The following is a 13,642-nucleotide window of genomic DNA, read 5'->3' on the forward strand; positions in this document are numbered from 1 at the left end:
AGCAGGCAGTGGGAAGGGGCTGCAGGCATCTTCTGGCCTGTCTACGTCCAGCCTTCCCTGTGGCGGCAGGCTGCAGATGGAAGGCGTAGCTTGGAAAGCATCAGGGAGAAGGTCAGCGGGGCAAGCCTCAAATCCCGGCTTTGCTTTCCCCTTACAGCATTGCACATCGTTGTCCTTCAGGAAGTAGGAGCAGCCGTAATAATGTTTGATGCCATTCATACGGGTCTGAGGAGCATGCCTAGCTGGCACGGGGAATCACAGAAAAGAAATGGCTTTGAGAGAATGAAAAAGTGTCCACGCGTTTCAAAGAGCTGCTCAGAGCCCGTGCTTTATCTCCTCTGATAAGCCGTTGTAAGCCGTGGCTGCCCCGCGCAGGGGGGGCACTGCTGCTGGGCATAGTCTGGTGGGATGGAAAGGGGACGTGCGCTGCTGGCTCTGGGGGCTCCGTCTGCAGCCGGCCCAGCCAAAGGGATGGGTCTCCTGCCTGCCCACTGCTTACCCAGCAATACCTCTTCAAAAAAGAATCTTCCAGCAAGGGCAGAAAGCATTTAGCTCTTTGCTTGTGCTGAAAAGCTGACGGAGTTTGCCTGTAATAGGAGGCGGTGAGAGGTTCAGGGCAAGGATCAGAGGAGATGCTGTGCTAGGGCAGTGGCTGGGTGGGCGCTCCGTGGGGCAGCTGGTGGATTTTCTCACCCCTGCAGTCGAGTTGCTGAAAGTGAACATTTATGGTTGGGCTGGGAAGAAAGATATTTATATTGCTGGGCTGCCTAAGTAAGGGGTTGCTGCAGTCTCTGGCTGGTGTATCCATCTGGAGGGATGGAGAGGGGGCAGGCAGCACGGATGGACCCAGGGTGGGTTCCTGGGGCAGGAGGGGACACAAACACGCGGTAGCCTCCCGGGGTCCTGCCTGCTCCTGTGCCTCAAAGGCTGTGACAAGAAAGGATGCACCAGCTGGGTGAGCCCTCTCTGCTCTGGAGACGAAGGGCTGCCCACCTACAGCTTGCTGAGAGGCCAAAGTGGTCTCCTGGGATGCTCCTAGAGGCACATCAGGGCGACTGGAGTAGGCACTTGCAAATGTGAGCATTCGTGCCCCTGCGGAGGAGTGTTTTGGGCTGTTTGCGATGCAGTGAGCGGCATCGCGTGGGCGCCGAGGGGAGCGGACTGATGCAGTTCCCTCCCGTAGCACCCCTGCCCCACAGCCGGCTCCAGCCACTCATCTCAGAGAAGGGAAAGGGCCTGGAGAAGTGAGTGGGTGTCACCTGGGACCGGTGCTCCAGAACCCCTCTACACCACGGTGTTGGGGAGCCGATAAATCAAGCGACCGTGAGCAGGGAATTGTACAGCCAGCCAGGCATATGCACGGTGCTCCACGCACAGCCAGCCTGCAAGGGAAGAGGACGTGCCAGCCTGGCGTCCCTGGGAAGATGTATTGTGGCTGTCAGGAGGCAAAGCACAACGAGCTCTCCGGTAACAAATATTAAACTTCTCTGAAACAACGGGAAAATACATCGTTGGGCAGCTGGGAACAGTTCCCCGAGACCGACAGTTAATACTGCTCGCTTACGGTGCCGGCAGAAAGCCGGCGACGTTCAGCAGTTCGCAGAGCAGCCGCGGCTGCCCAGGAGGGTTTGCAATTAAGGAGACAAATGCTGGGGACGTGAGTCACCCCCCTGGGGTCCCCTCTCCCGTCGGAGGGGGAGCAGCACCGGTGCCAGGAGAACGTGCTGCGGCTTCCTGCTGCAGGGCAGCCTGCTGGGGTTGTTCCTGCGTTGTCATGCCCATTGCTGGGCCCCTGGGTGCCTTTTGGGGTGCCGGTGGGATTCGGAGTCGACTGTGCAAAGCTTGGCAAAATTGTAAAGCACCTACAGCTCAGAGTGATGCTTCTCCTCATCGGTGTGCAAGCAGAAATCATTTAGAGAATGTGTTGCTCCTAATAGTGAACTAATTCTAAAGGGATCAGAACTGAAATGACAATACAGCATGTCGAAAGGGCCTTCTGAGGAGGAAGGGGGCGCAGAAGCAAGGCTCAGACTCTGCTCTCCTGGGCTGTGTGGATGTGCTGGCACCATCGGTGCAGTGCAGGTGGAGAGGCTGGAGGCAACGTGTCAGTGGAGGCATTTGGAGATTTAGTGGCATGTCTAAATGTGATAAAAGAGAGGTGGCAGATGTGTTCTTGAGCATCTTCCTTCTGTTCAGCCAGGTAAGTGGCTGGTCTGGCCCCTTCAGGGGATGCCCTGCGAGAAGGACAGGGCTGTCCCCAAACAGGTTCCCCCCAGCACGTTCCTTCCCACCCTGGAGTTCATGCCATGGCCACTTGTCTGACTGTGGAAACAGCAATGCTGAGGGATGCTCATTCAAAAGCTTGCTTTAGCTCTTTCCTAAATTACCTGGTGCTGAGGAGTAATAAAATATTTATTAGATGTTACAAAACCAAACCCGGAACAACAGCATGCTGAGCAGCTAACTATTCCTCCTTGCAGCGGTACCCAAACAGCAGGCGTCCTGAGGAGAAAGAGTTTGATGCTGCTCTTGGTCGTGTGCTGCAAGCTGATCTCTCTGAGACAAAAGGCAGAGATGCTTCCAGTGGGAATTACCTGCAGTCTTCAGCTGAGCTGCTTCTCGTGAGGTGTGGGTGATGCCAACCCCGACGCTGCCTGCAGAACACAGGGCTCCAAGGCTCCGGGCTGTAAAACCCTGCGGGTAAATGCAGGAACTCCCAGGTCCACAGGGGCTGGTTCGAGTCCTCGGGGTGATTGGGACTGGCCACATCTCACTTCACCGACATTAGCGAGGAGTTATACTGCGTGGTTTGATGCTTACCCCAGCCGGTGTTGAAGCCGTGTGCTGTGGCGAGCTGGCGGCTCCTTGCTGTGCAGCAGGGCAGCAGCAGGGGCTGTGGCACGCTCGTTTCAGAGGCGCTTGTACAAAGCCATCGAGTTCATCGGGTAGGTGCCTAGCTCACGGCGTACAGTTCTGGTGAATTTTTATGAATCCTTATTATACTCTCCTTTACATTAGCTTTCAAGGTGTGCTGGCTGTGGTTCTTGGATGCTTCATACTGTTGATGTTTATCACGCAAAGCCTGGCAAGACAACTGCCCCATGAGTGCAAGTCACTGTTCCTGCGCACGTGCAGATTTGAAAATCCACTTAAAAAACCTGAAAATCTGCAGAACTTGTTGTAGTGCAGAGCCTTTTCAAAGCGCAAAGGCGTGCAATTCTCAGACTGATTCGAACCCATCCTTGACACAGTGTGAAGTATGAAACCAAAATCCAGGTGTAATGTGTTATTGTGTGTTGTAGACCTTTGGTGAGCTGTACCACTGTGCGCCATTCGTGTGCGCTCAAACAGCAAAGCCTTTTGGAGAGGGTATGCATTCGGGAGGCATGTTGCCACGTGCAACTTCCTTGTCAGGGAACTTTTCTGTTGCAAACAGCTCCTCTTTGCAAGGCTTGCGCTCCCACGGTGTAGGCGAAGGAGGCTGGGGACAACGTGCGGCGCTGAATGCCAGCTGTTCGCTGGCTGCAACAGCTCTGGAGAAGGTGCCCTGGCTCCCTGCGTTCAGGTTTGTGCTCAGCTCTCAGTCAGATGGAGTGTGTGCAAAAATAACACGTAGAAAGCAAGCTGCTGCTCGTCGCTTGCCCTGAGGAGGCTGGTGTGCCGTTTGCTGAGGTCTGCACCAAGTAAATTCAAGAAGTTGTCTCCATGATTTGCTTGAGACCACGGTAGGCACACGGCATGTGCCAGATTTGTTCCTCCCCATGTCTGAGGTCACCAGGTTGTGCTGGGCACACAGTGTCTCTTTCTTTAAAGCCAGACCAAGAAGGTGGGAAGCATTTGGGTGCCCGGGTCATCTAGTGTTTGATGAGCTCTTCCCAAGAACAGATGCTGTTACAGGGCACTTCTCTGCTGAGTGTTTTCGTAAAAGCCCTGCAATTGCCTGCTGATGCCAGAGCTCCATGGGTGCCCTGCCGGATCGCAGCACCAGTAGTGCACCATCACTGGCTCAACTCGTTGCGTTTTTAATATGCACGTGTGTGGCTGGCAACCGAAGTACTTGTGTGCTTTAGACAGATAAGGGCTGTGAGATCCTGTACTGCATAAACGCGCCGCAGCAGTAACCCGGGAGAGTTCGCTTGGGTCCAGAGTCAATATATGCAAGCAGGGCATCCTGCAATTTCTGACAAGAGCAGAAATGACTGATAGTCCTTCTTCGATGGCTGTCACACACTGCAAGTGTGTGGGGAAAGCAGCAAGGGCTGGAAAAGAGAGGGAGAGCGATTAGAATAGATCTCTGCTGGCCACTACGGTGCTCCTGCTTACTGCTGGCTCTGTCTCTCCTGGCTGAAGGCACGTGGGTTTGTATTTGCTTCGGCTGCAGGGAGGCTCTGCCCGGCACGTGTTGAGGCTACAACCAAGCAGCGTTTGACCTCATGGCTCAGGTGGTACAGGTGGCTGTGATGTCGTATTGTTGTGCTTCGGTGGGAATGTTGTTCTGTTCCTTTCCGCTATTTGCAAGCACGCTACGGAAGGTAACCAGGTGAGAAGGGGTTTGTACAGGCCCCTTCGTGGTCTTACTGGATCTGTGGAAGCTGTTGGCTTCATTTATATGCATTTCTAACTGGTCATTGGCTTCTAATAGTAAGAATTAAAATACTACCCTTCGGAAAAGCACTTAAGCCTCAAGGTGAGTGTTCAAGGGATGTGCCTTTGTAAGTCTGTGGATGGGCTGGTGGCACAGCTCGTGCCTAAAGGCCCTGCTCGAGGGCTTTGAGGTGTGGTGCTGGGGCTGTGCCCGTGCAGGGGAGCCTCTAGCCACGGAGCAGCTCCCCCAGCACCAGATGCATGGTCCAGGCAGGGGGCACTGGCGTGTGGCACCTCCGGAGGGCTGTGCAAGGGTTTCCACCAACTCTTGCACAGAGAATCTGCCAGCCCACGCAGGAGGATTTGGGGAGCGTGGGCAGAAAATTGAATGTGGAACATGTCAGACGGGGCTCGTTTTCCTGCAGGTCTTACCCCCATCCACTCCTGTGCTGACTTTCTGCAACAGAAAGTGCTGCAGAAACTAAATTTAGCATGAGAGCAATTTAATTCTGGCTGAAATTAACTTTCTCGCTGACATCCCTAACAGTGACGCGGACATAGATCGATACATGAGTGCTGTTTCAGAGTCTGGCGGGGATGGACATCCGAGGGTCCCGTTAGCCACGGACTGGTCCATGCTGCATGCAAGGTGTGATTGGAGAGGGTTTTCTTTGCCACGGATGTGGAAAATATCTGCCTAGAGCTTGGGATGAGGAGGAGGCAAATGACACGCTGATAGAGAAAAACCTGGTGATTCATTTCCACACCCCCGGGAGTTCATGTGCGAGATGAGTATTGGGAGCTTCTAGGAATTTCAAGAAGCATCATTTGTTTTGAAGGTAGCCCATTCAATACTGAGGAAGGAGCAGAAAGTATTGCTGCTGCGTATTATTATGGAAACTGAACACGCAAGGCCTTGTGGAGGTTGTCCTGAGAAATAACCTGGAAAAAATAATAAAAATGTCATGCACATCATCAAAAATTCTCTTACGAAATGCCTTAGCTCAGGAAATCTTTGCTCTTAGAATGTCTTCCCTTGTGCCTCAACACACTGACTTCACTGTTACCTGCAGTTTTCCTATTTTTCTTAGTTTCTTATGGCCTCTCTTCTTTCATCCTTTCTGCTTGACATTCACAACGGTTGCTAATGCAATATCATCAATACATTTAATTAACATTCTGATTTTCTCCTCTTCCAGATAATTAAATGCTTAATAAAAACAGACCTAACTCCTTCCCACAGGTATCTCCCACTTGATCACTACATTGTTTATGGCTTGTCTTATTGCTGGCCCGATTTTCTTTTCAATTCCATCAGCTCAGATGGGTTTGGAGCCTGTTTTACATCTGACGCTGTGTGCATTGCTCAAGAGCTCGTGGTGTCTATCATGCTCCTGGCAAACACCACAAAGGGTTTTAGGTGCCTGACATGGCAGCTATGTTCTTACATACAAAAATTAAATCCTGCCAGCCTTAAAGCCAGAGGCTTTTGGCAGTGCTTTTCTGCAGGGCTTGTTGCAGACCGTGGCCAAGACCGAGGTGGGTCGGTTCAGAGGGATGATGCTTGCCCAAGCCCTAGTGCTGCTGAGCCTTGTTGCGTGTGTCAGACCCTATGAAGTCCAGGTGCTTCCTGGGCTGCTGTTTTGTGGGTAGGAATGACCCTTAGTTCCAGCTGTTCCATGTTTTCTGCAGCAGAGCGTAGCGAGTCTTGCTTTATGTCACTTTGATGAACACCTCTCCATAAGCACCAGGATAAACTAATCCCAGATTATCACATCAAATTGCTATTGCTCGCTAACCCTCCTCAGCGTGGTGTTGCAGAATTAATTATCAGCATTCGTGGTGTTCGTTGCCACGGTCCCTAAATGCCCCGCATGGCGCATCGTCTAGATGTAGTGATATTTATCGTTGCATTTGCCAAGTGGTCCCTCTCCTGCTTTTCATCACTAGCAGTGTTTACCAGGCTTCATTATGCTTTAGTCATTTAGAGCTCTGTAGTTTTTAATACTTTATTCAAAGCCATTTGGACACTTAAAGCCATTTTTTTTTCTTTTATTTTAATGGGCTTGTTTCTCCTGCTGGCATACAACTGAGGAAAAAAACACTCCTTTTACCCTTTTCTAGACCTTTTGGTCATTAGTAAATAATTGTTCTGACTTTAGCTGCTCTCTTTTTCCTTTCAGTTTGAAGCTGTCACATATACATCTTGTTTGGTTCCTTCTCTTTTGCCTAAATTAATTCTTATTGTCAAACCTGAAGTAGCCACGTAGTAAACCTGATGCAACTACAGCTAAATCCCTGCAGCCCTTCAGCATGAGCGTTAGCTGCATCTTAAGATGTTATACTGGGAATGCTGGTACGTGGCTTACATACCTGCTGTGGCTTTGTCTGTGCAACAAGCTGAAAAGGCTTTTTTTTCTTTTTTTTTTTTTTTTGAAAGCCATATCTGTTTTTAAACCGACAGATAAATTGGCAAAATAATAGCATGTTATCTTACAAGGCTGGAAAAAAACCTCTGTAAACCTTCTGTTGGTGTCGTTGTGCCAAAATTAGAACTGTCTTGTAAGTTGTACCAGCTGCGTGCTGGACAGAAACTGTTCTGAGCAGCAAAGACACAGCAAAGAAAGTCCTTGCTTGGATAAGAACAGGCTTGCCCTTGAATTGGCATTAAATGGCATTAAATTCTTTAACCATTGGTTTTGAATGGGGTTTCCTACGTGACAAGCCAATAGAAATGAGCAAACAAAAAAAAACAAGAGTAAAGGCCGGGACCCCAGAGTGCTGATGACTGCTGTCTTTTGCAGCCAAATTGCAGGGCTTCCAGGTCAGACATTAAACCTCATCTTCTGAAAGGGGAGGAGATGGTAACTGGGGAAAATACTGCCCTGAAATATTTATGCCTTTGGAAGCACACACACGATGGTCTGCTTTTGACTTTAGAGAACCTGAAGTAGTAGAAGTCTTGCATGCATTTTGTGGTGGCAGAGTTGTTTAGAAATGATGTTCGGGATGATTTTGGTGCTCATGATTCTTAAATGAACAGGATGAAGAGTACACGTGTGTATGGACACACGGGTTATTCCTCACCTATTGCTGCTGTCCTCAAAGGAGAGCAAAAATGCACATCATAAGCATGCTGATAAGATATTGTAGAAGAACTCATTTGTTCTTTCCTCATACATAAACCTTTCTCGACTAATTTTGTCCTTTTGGCATGTTTTGCAGATAAGTAAGCAGCAGCTCCAGACAATCAAAGATCGTTTCCAGGCCTTTCTCAATGGAGAAACCCAGATTGTGGCAGATGAAGCATTTATAAACGCTGTCCAGAGCTACTATGAGGTAAGGAGAGATGATTTCACTATTCATGTGAATCACTGGTCTCGCCTCCACTCACAGACTGGGTCAAATGTTGAACTAATGGATTTTTTGTCAACAAAGCACAAATAAAAGGCAAGTGCAAGGCTTCTCCTGTTTGATGTCTGATACATCACAAGGTTTGTAAGGTTCAGCATTTGGAGATGAGTCATCCATAAGGCAACAGTGGCAACCCCATTCTCCGTGTTGTATCCCATAGCTTGATTATGGAGAAGATCGTCCTTCTTTTAAGCTGAAAAATACCTTCCTGATGTTTTAAACAGCCTACTTAAAAACAGGAAAGATAGTGCAATATGAAATAAATGTCGTGTGCTCTGTGTGAAAAACACCAATTAAAAATGGGCAGCGTATTCAGTTCTTGCTGAATCTTTTGTGTTGTGTCTAATAGATTTTGGGATTTTCAGCAAAAGTCTTTTCTTTTTGGTAAGTCTTTGCATGCACATACAAGTGCTCTAAAGCAAAGGGGGAGAAAGAGGAATGTACACCTACAAAAACTAGATGGTACTAAATAATGTGAAACATCCTTCATAATTGTGCAAAAGAATAATTATGTATGTCTTTCTTTTTTCACCTCTTTGTGTGCAGCCCTTAATGCTGCCTTTCATATCTTTTCTCAGAAGGAAAGAGCTTCTGTTTTTGAAGGAAATCAATACTTGTAATTTGTATGAGAAGCACCGCTTATTTTTTTTGCTAGCCTTTCTGCAAACCATTTTTCTTTCTCCCTAGAGCTATTCTGTCATAAAAGGTGAAGATTTTGAATTGTCTATATAAAATATTTCCGTGGAAGTGTGATCTAAGAGAGGACCAAAATCAGATACTGAAACTGAAGAGAATTTTAACTCTCTAAAACAACAACAGAAAAATGGTAACAATTGCTTCTGTCTTAGGAAAGCACAAATTATCCCTGGATTAACTCTATTAAACTGGCCTAATAGTTACTGCTCCATCATTCTCTGTACAGGAAGGAAGCTGCGAGTAATGTACATCTCTTATCAGAAAAGAAATTGCCAAGGGATCATCAGTTTATCACGGCTTCACTGAGCAGATGCTCTTAGAGAAAGTTTTGAAGATGGCGTGAGCTGCACTTTAGGATATAAGAGCAGCATAATCTGTTTAGATAAGATTATTGGGCAGGAAAATGAAACTGCTTAAAAACAGACAAAATACGTTCCATTTCCCCGGTGGCTCTGGCTAAAAGCATGTCCTGACCAGCTCCAGAAGTCCTATGCTATGTAATTACATCAAGTAATCAAACTTAAAAAGAACAGCTGATCAGAACTAGATGTCTGCAAACTGTCCATTTTCAGCTCAACAGGACACTTCACAGGCATTGTCCTACTTAATGCAGGCTGCAGAAAGCATGATGCATCACTCTGTCCCGTAGTGCAACTTTCTTTTGCTTCTTTTTAGCTGTCAGTTTCCTTTCATTTACAACAGCTTACTTCCAGCTTCCATGCAGTTGTAGCATGGCTGCATATGTCTTCCTCAGCACCATCTGTGGTGGCACAAGGAAAGCCTGGCAGCAGAAAGCCTTTGCCCTCTCTGGATGCAGGAGCAGCGTTTTCTGATGGTGCCCTCCTTCCCTTGCGTGCGTAGGTGCCCATCCTTGATCAAGCCATGGTGCAGTCTGAGCAGATCCTGCTTCATCTTAACTCCTGCAAGTCTCAGGGCTCTGTGCAAGTACCTGTCCCTTGGATTGACACTATCTAGAAATCTGCATTTAGGTACAGACTTACAAAGCTGCATGATGAGCTTTGGGCTTGGAAAATACTAGAACTTGGTTTTGGTTTTGTTTTTTTCTCAGCTGAAACTGAACATCTCTGTTCAGGATATCAATGCAGAATAGGATCTCTTCTCTTCAAATATTGCCTAGGGATTTATTTTTTTGTTGTTGTTGTTGGAGAAAGAGGCAAAGATGATGTGCCAGGTCAGGGATGTGTTTGATGCTCTTGCCCTGAACATGTTTGCATGGCCATGTTCCCCTGTTAAGTCTGCTATCAAGGGGTAAACGTAGGATTGTTGGTCTTAGGTGAGTTCCCAGAAAGCATCTGCGAACATGGAGTGCCATGTTGTTGAGTGGTGTAAAAATCTACCATGTCCTTAGGTCATCCTTGAGCTCTTTAATTATCGAGAGCTGACGGATCCACCCCTGTGCTGGCACAGCTTCTTCCAGCCAGCCGCATTGATCAGTTCTCAGCATCATTAATAAAACAGCGCTTCTTGCTAGGCATTGATTGCTCTTCTCTGTTCAGGGCTTGGGAGAGGAGAGCCAACACAATATCCCGCTGTCCCTCTCTCATCCTTTGGCTCTCTGTTGTTCCCGTGGGATCACCTGCTCTGCAGGGCCCTTTTATGTCTCGACCCTTCTGCTGTTCTCGCAGCAGAAAGAGCACCTCCCTCGAATGCCTTCTCCCTCCCTCCTGCTGTCAGCATCCTGTGCCTCGCGGGCTGTTCCCTCTGCACAGCCTCCCCAGGGAGCCTGCAGCTGCCCTGACCCATCCTGTGCTGCTTCAGCAGCGCTGGGATGGATTTGGCCTCCTCCACCTGTGGCCGTGCCACATGCTATGTGCCTTGTAATGATCTGAGTTGTCTTGATGTTCACCTGCAGCGTGCAGAGACAGGGCAGTTCATCCCTGTCTTTCTGTGGGCTTGTTGGTGCTCTTCCAGTGCTGATTGCCCGTCTTGGAAAGGCGATGGAATGAGAGAAGTTTTGGGACGTGTTATTTAACTGAAGGTAACATTGGCATTAGACTAATAAATTTATTCCTCTCATCTTGTAACAACCAGGCAGCCTGCAAAGATCTCCTCCAGTTTAGTAGTTAAATAGAAGTCTGGTCCTTATGTCAGAGGTTCCTCCAGTGCCTGGCTACGTGGATCAATGCGATGCTGTTAGCTTGAGTAGGATGACAGGGCTCCCTCTGACAAGGCAGCATTTGGCCAGGTGGATGTTGTTATACAGTAACTTTCTTATTAAAACATTTGATAGAACAAAATATAATACTGCTTTCCCAAAGGGCATTTATGTATCTGGCAAAGTGTGACCATAACGTTGTGCGAAGTCTTAATTGCATCACAGCGTGTCCATTTTAGCAGACACAAAGCAGAAGCTTCACCTGATTTCATTACGCTTCCCAAAGTGCAGATGAAACCTCTGTCAGCCTGGCAACATCTGGTTGCTGACTGGGAAAGCGCACTGGCGATGAGGTTGTGGCTTTCCCAGCAGTGAAACCCTGTTTGTGCTGCTTCTGGAGTGAGGAGGGAGATTTATTTTTTTTAAGTGACACCATTTTAAGTCACCCTTTTGTCGCAGGTGTTCTTGAAAAGCGACCGCGTTGCAAGGATGGTGCAGAGCGGAGGGTGCTCAGCGAACGACTCCCGAGAGGTCTTCAAGAAGCACATCGAGAAGAGAGTGCGCAGCCTGCCCGAAATCGACGGCCTCAGCAAGGAGACGGTCCTGAGCTCCTGGATGGCCAAGTTTGACGCCATTTACCGTGGCGAGGAGGATCCCCGCAAGCAGCAGGCCAGGATGACAGCGAGCGCGGCCTCTGAACTCATCCTCAGCAAGGAGCAGCTCTACGAGATGTTCCAGAACATTCTGGGGATCAAGAAGTTCGAACATCAGCTGCTGTACAACGCTTGTCAGGTAAGGTCCTCCCCCAGGCTGGGTGGGAATGGAAGGGGCCTTCCTGGGGCAGTTGCTGCTGGAAAATACTGCTGTTACAGACTGGAAACTCTGGGTCTGACCCAGTGGTTTTTGAGGGATCTTCCCCAAGGTCTATCAAGGAGAAGAGCGTTTGGGTTCACAGTGCGATTTTTGTGCACTGTCAGTTCTATTCTGGCTACCCAAGTGAGCTTCTTTCTCTTGTGTTTTTCTCTTGGTTGGCTGCTTGGGGTTTTCTGTAGCTATTTCAGAGAGTCTTTATAAAGTTTTCTTTCCTGAAATCCCATAGAATTGTTGAGATGGGAGAGTTTCATTCCCTTAGCTCTGTGTCTGGTCGAGCAGGTGCCGAGGGGCGCCGTTTTGTTGTGCCTTGCTTGCCTTTACGCTGTCACATCACCTGCCTAAAGGACAGAAACACTATTGCAGCCTGCAATAACCTTACTAGTGTTTGAAGCCCAGCTGCCCTGAGGGTGAATGTCTTATACAAACTTGCTTTTTTAGGGGAGAGGGGAAGCAGAGAGGGCCTGCAGGCCGGCATCTTGGTTCCTGTGGCTGTCACTTCTCAAAGCAGAGAGCATCCCAAATCTCCATCGCCTCAGTTCTGCTCTGGTTGCAGAGTTCCCAAACTGATGAAAACCTCTCCCGTTCCTCTCTTCTTTTCCCCCGGTGACACCCAGTTCCCCAGGGGCACTGGGCTGGGGCACCTTGCAGTGCCAGCAGCTCTGGCCGAGGCTGCCCAGGCTGTCTGTGACCCAGATCTCAGTCCCCTGCTCTCGGTTATAAATATCGCAGGCGGGATAAAGGATGCCAGAGTCGCAGGGAGCGTGAGGTAATGCTGGGGAAAGTCTCCTGAGGAGGAGCAGGCTTCAATCTCTTCCCCTTAATTAAGGGGTTCAGCTTCTTATTGGAATTAATACATTCAAGACCAATTCTGTCTTTCTTCTGTCTAGACACCTCCAATTTTTTTCAAGAGATACAAAATTATTTTGGATTTGTTTTTTTATCCTGTAAAGAGCTTCATTATCTTGTATTTGTTCTTCTTCATGGCAGTCCTTTATGGCAGAATGGGGAGAGGATAATAAACGTCCCTGACTAAGGCATCTCCGTGGCAAAGGCGGCAGCGAGGACTGCATCAGTCCTCATAAATTCTGTTTACAAACCAGATTTCGTGCCTCCATCCCATGATGGAGGACTTCTTTAAAACCCAAAGCGTGGATCGAGGGCTGAGTCAGTTCTGCAGCTGTTGTTTCCTTTTAACTGATACCCACCTGAGCCCTTGGTCCCTCATCCTCCCTTGACCTACGCTCAGCTAAGGAACTCAGACGGTTTTGTATGAGCCCATGTGATCCTACCCTCTCACTTTATGGTTCCCAGGGATGCAGAAACCAGTCTTTAATCATTGCTGCGCTGCTCTGTAGATGATCTCTGCTTATGAAAGCCTTTCTGGCTGCCACCCTGAACCCAGTGGCAATTTGTACTGGCTGCTCCCCACAGATTGCCCTGCTGCATCAAGCAACATGTTCCCTGCCGTAGGTCCTAGTTCTACTCCAGTAGCAAAGGATTTAATTCTGGGGCTTTTCTAATGCTCAGAGGCAGCAAACCTGTAATTTAAGCTTCTGGAGAATGACATAATTTCTGTTGGGAGTGAGTATTAGCATGGAAGTCGCTCTGTTTTCAATACCTGGCTAGCAGGATTAGCTATGCGGAAGGGGAAGCTCTTTGCACAAGGCAGGGCTCAGCAAACCTCCCCCTCGCTCTCCGTAAGGCTGCAGGGGAGGCAGTGCCAGCAGATGGAGGAGGCGTTTTTTGGGATGGGGGCCCCCAGGGCCTCGCTCCCCTCGCACGGCTCGGACCTCGTCCTGCTCTCCCTGTGGGAATGTGGTGCTCAACCTCTGTCTCCATCACCAGGGAGAAAAGTCCTTCAAAACCTCATGCGGAGCCTTTTTGGAGCTCAGGCTGGTTTGCACAGCTGTTCAGCCTGGGGAGAACTGGGGCATTTCCCTTTGGTGAAATAAAAGCGAA

General features: G+C 48.8%; 1 protein-coding gene across 1 annotated transcript in view; it reads left to right on the forward strand.

Moving 5' to 3' along the window:
- The window catches only part of CADPS (calcium dependent secretion activator), a 203,395-nt gene that overhangs the window by 28,827 nt on the left and 160,926 nt on the right, over positions 1 to 13,642 (forward strand). The window contains exons 2-3 of the mRNA XM_035546629.2: positions 7,810 to 7,923; positions 11,270 to 11,602. Of these exons, the coding sequence (XP_035402522.1) occupies positions 7,810 to 7,923; positions 11,270 to 11,602 (447 nt within the window). The remainder of the gene's footprint in view (positions 1 to 7,809; positions 7,924 to 11,269; positions 11,603 to 13,642) is intronic.

Source organism: Cygnus atratus, chromosome 10, assembly GCF_013377495.2.
Source record: "Cygnus atratus isolate AKBS03 ecotype Queensland, Australia chromosome 10, CAtr_DNAZoo_HiC_assembly, whole genome shotgun sequence".
NCBI lineage: Eukaryota > Metazoa > Chordata > Aves > Anseriformes > Anatidae > Cygnus > Cygnus atratus.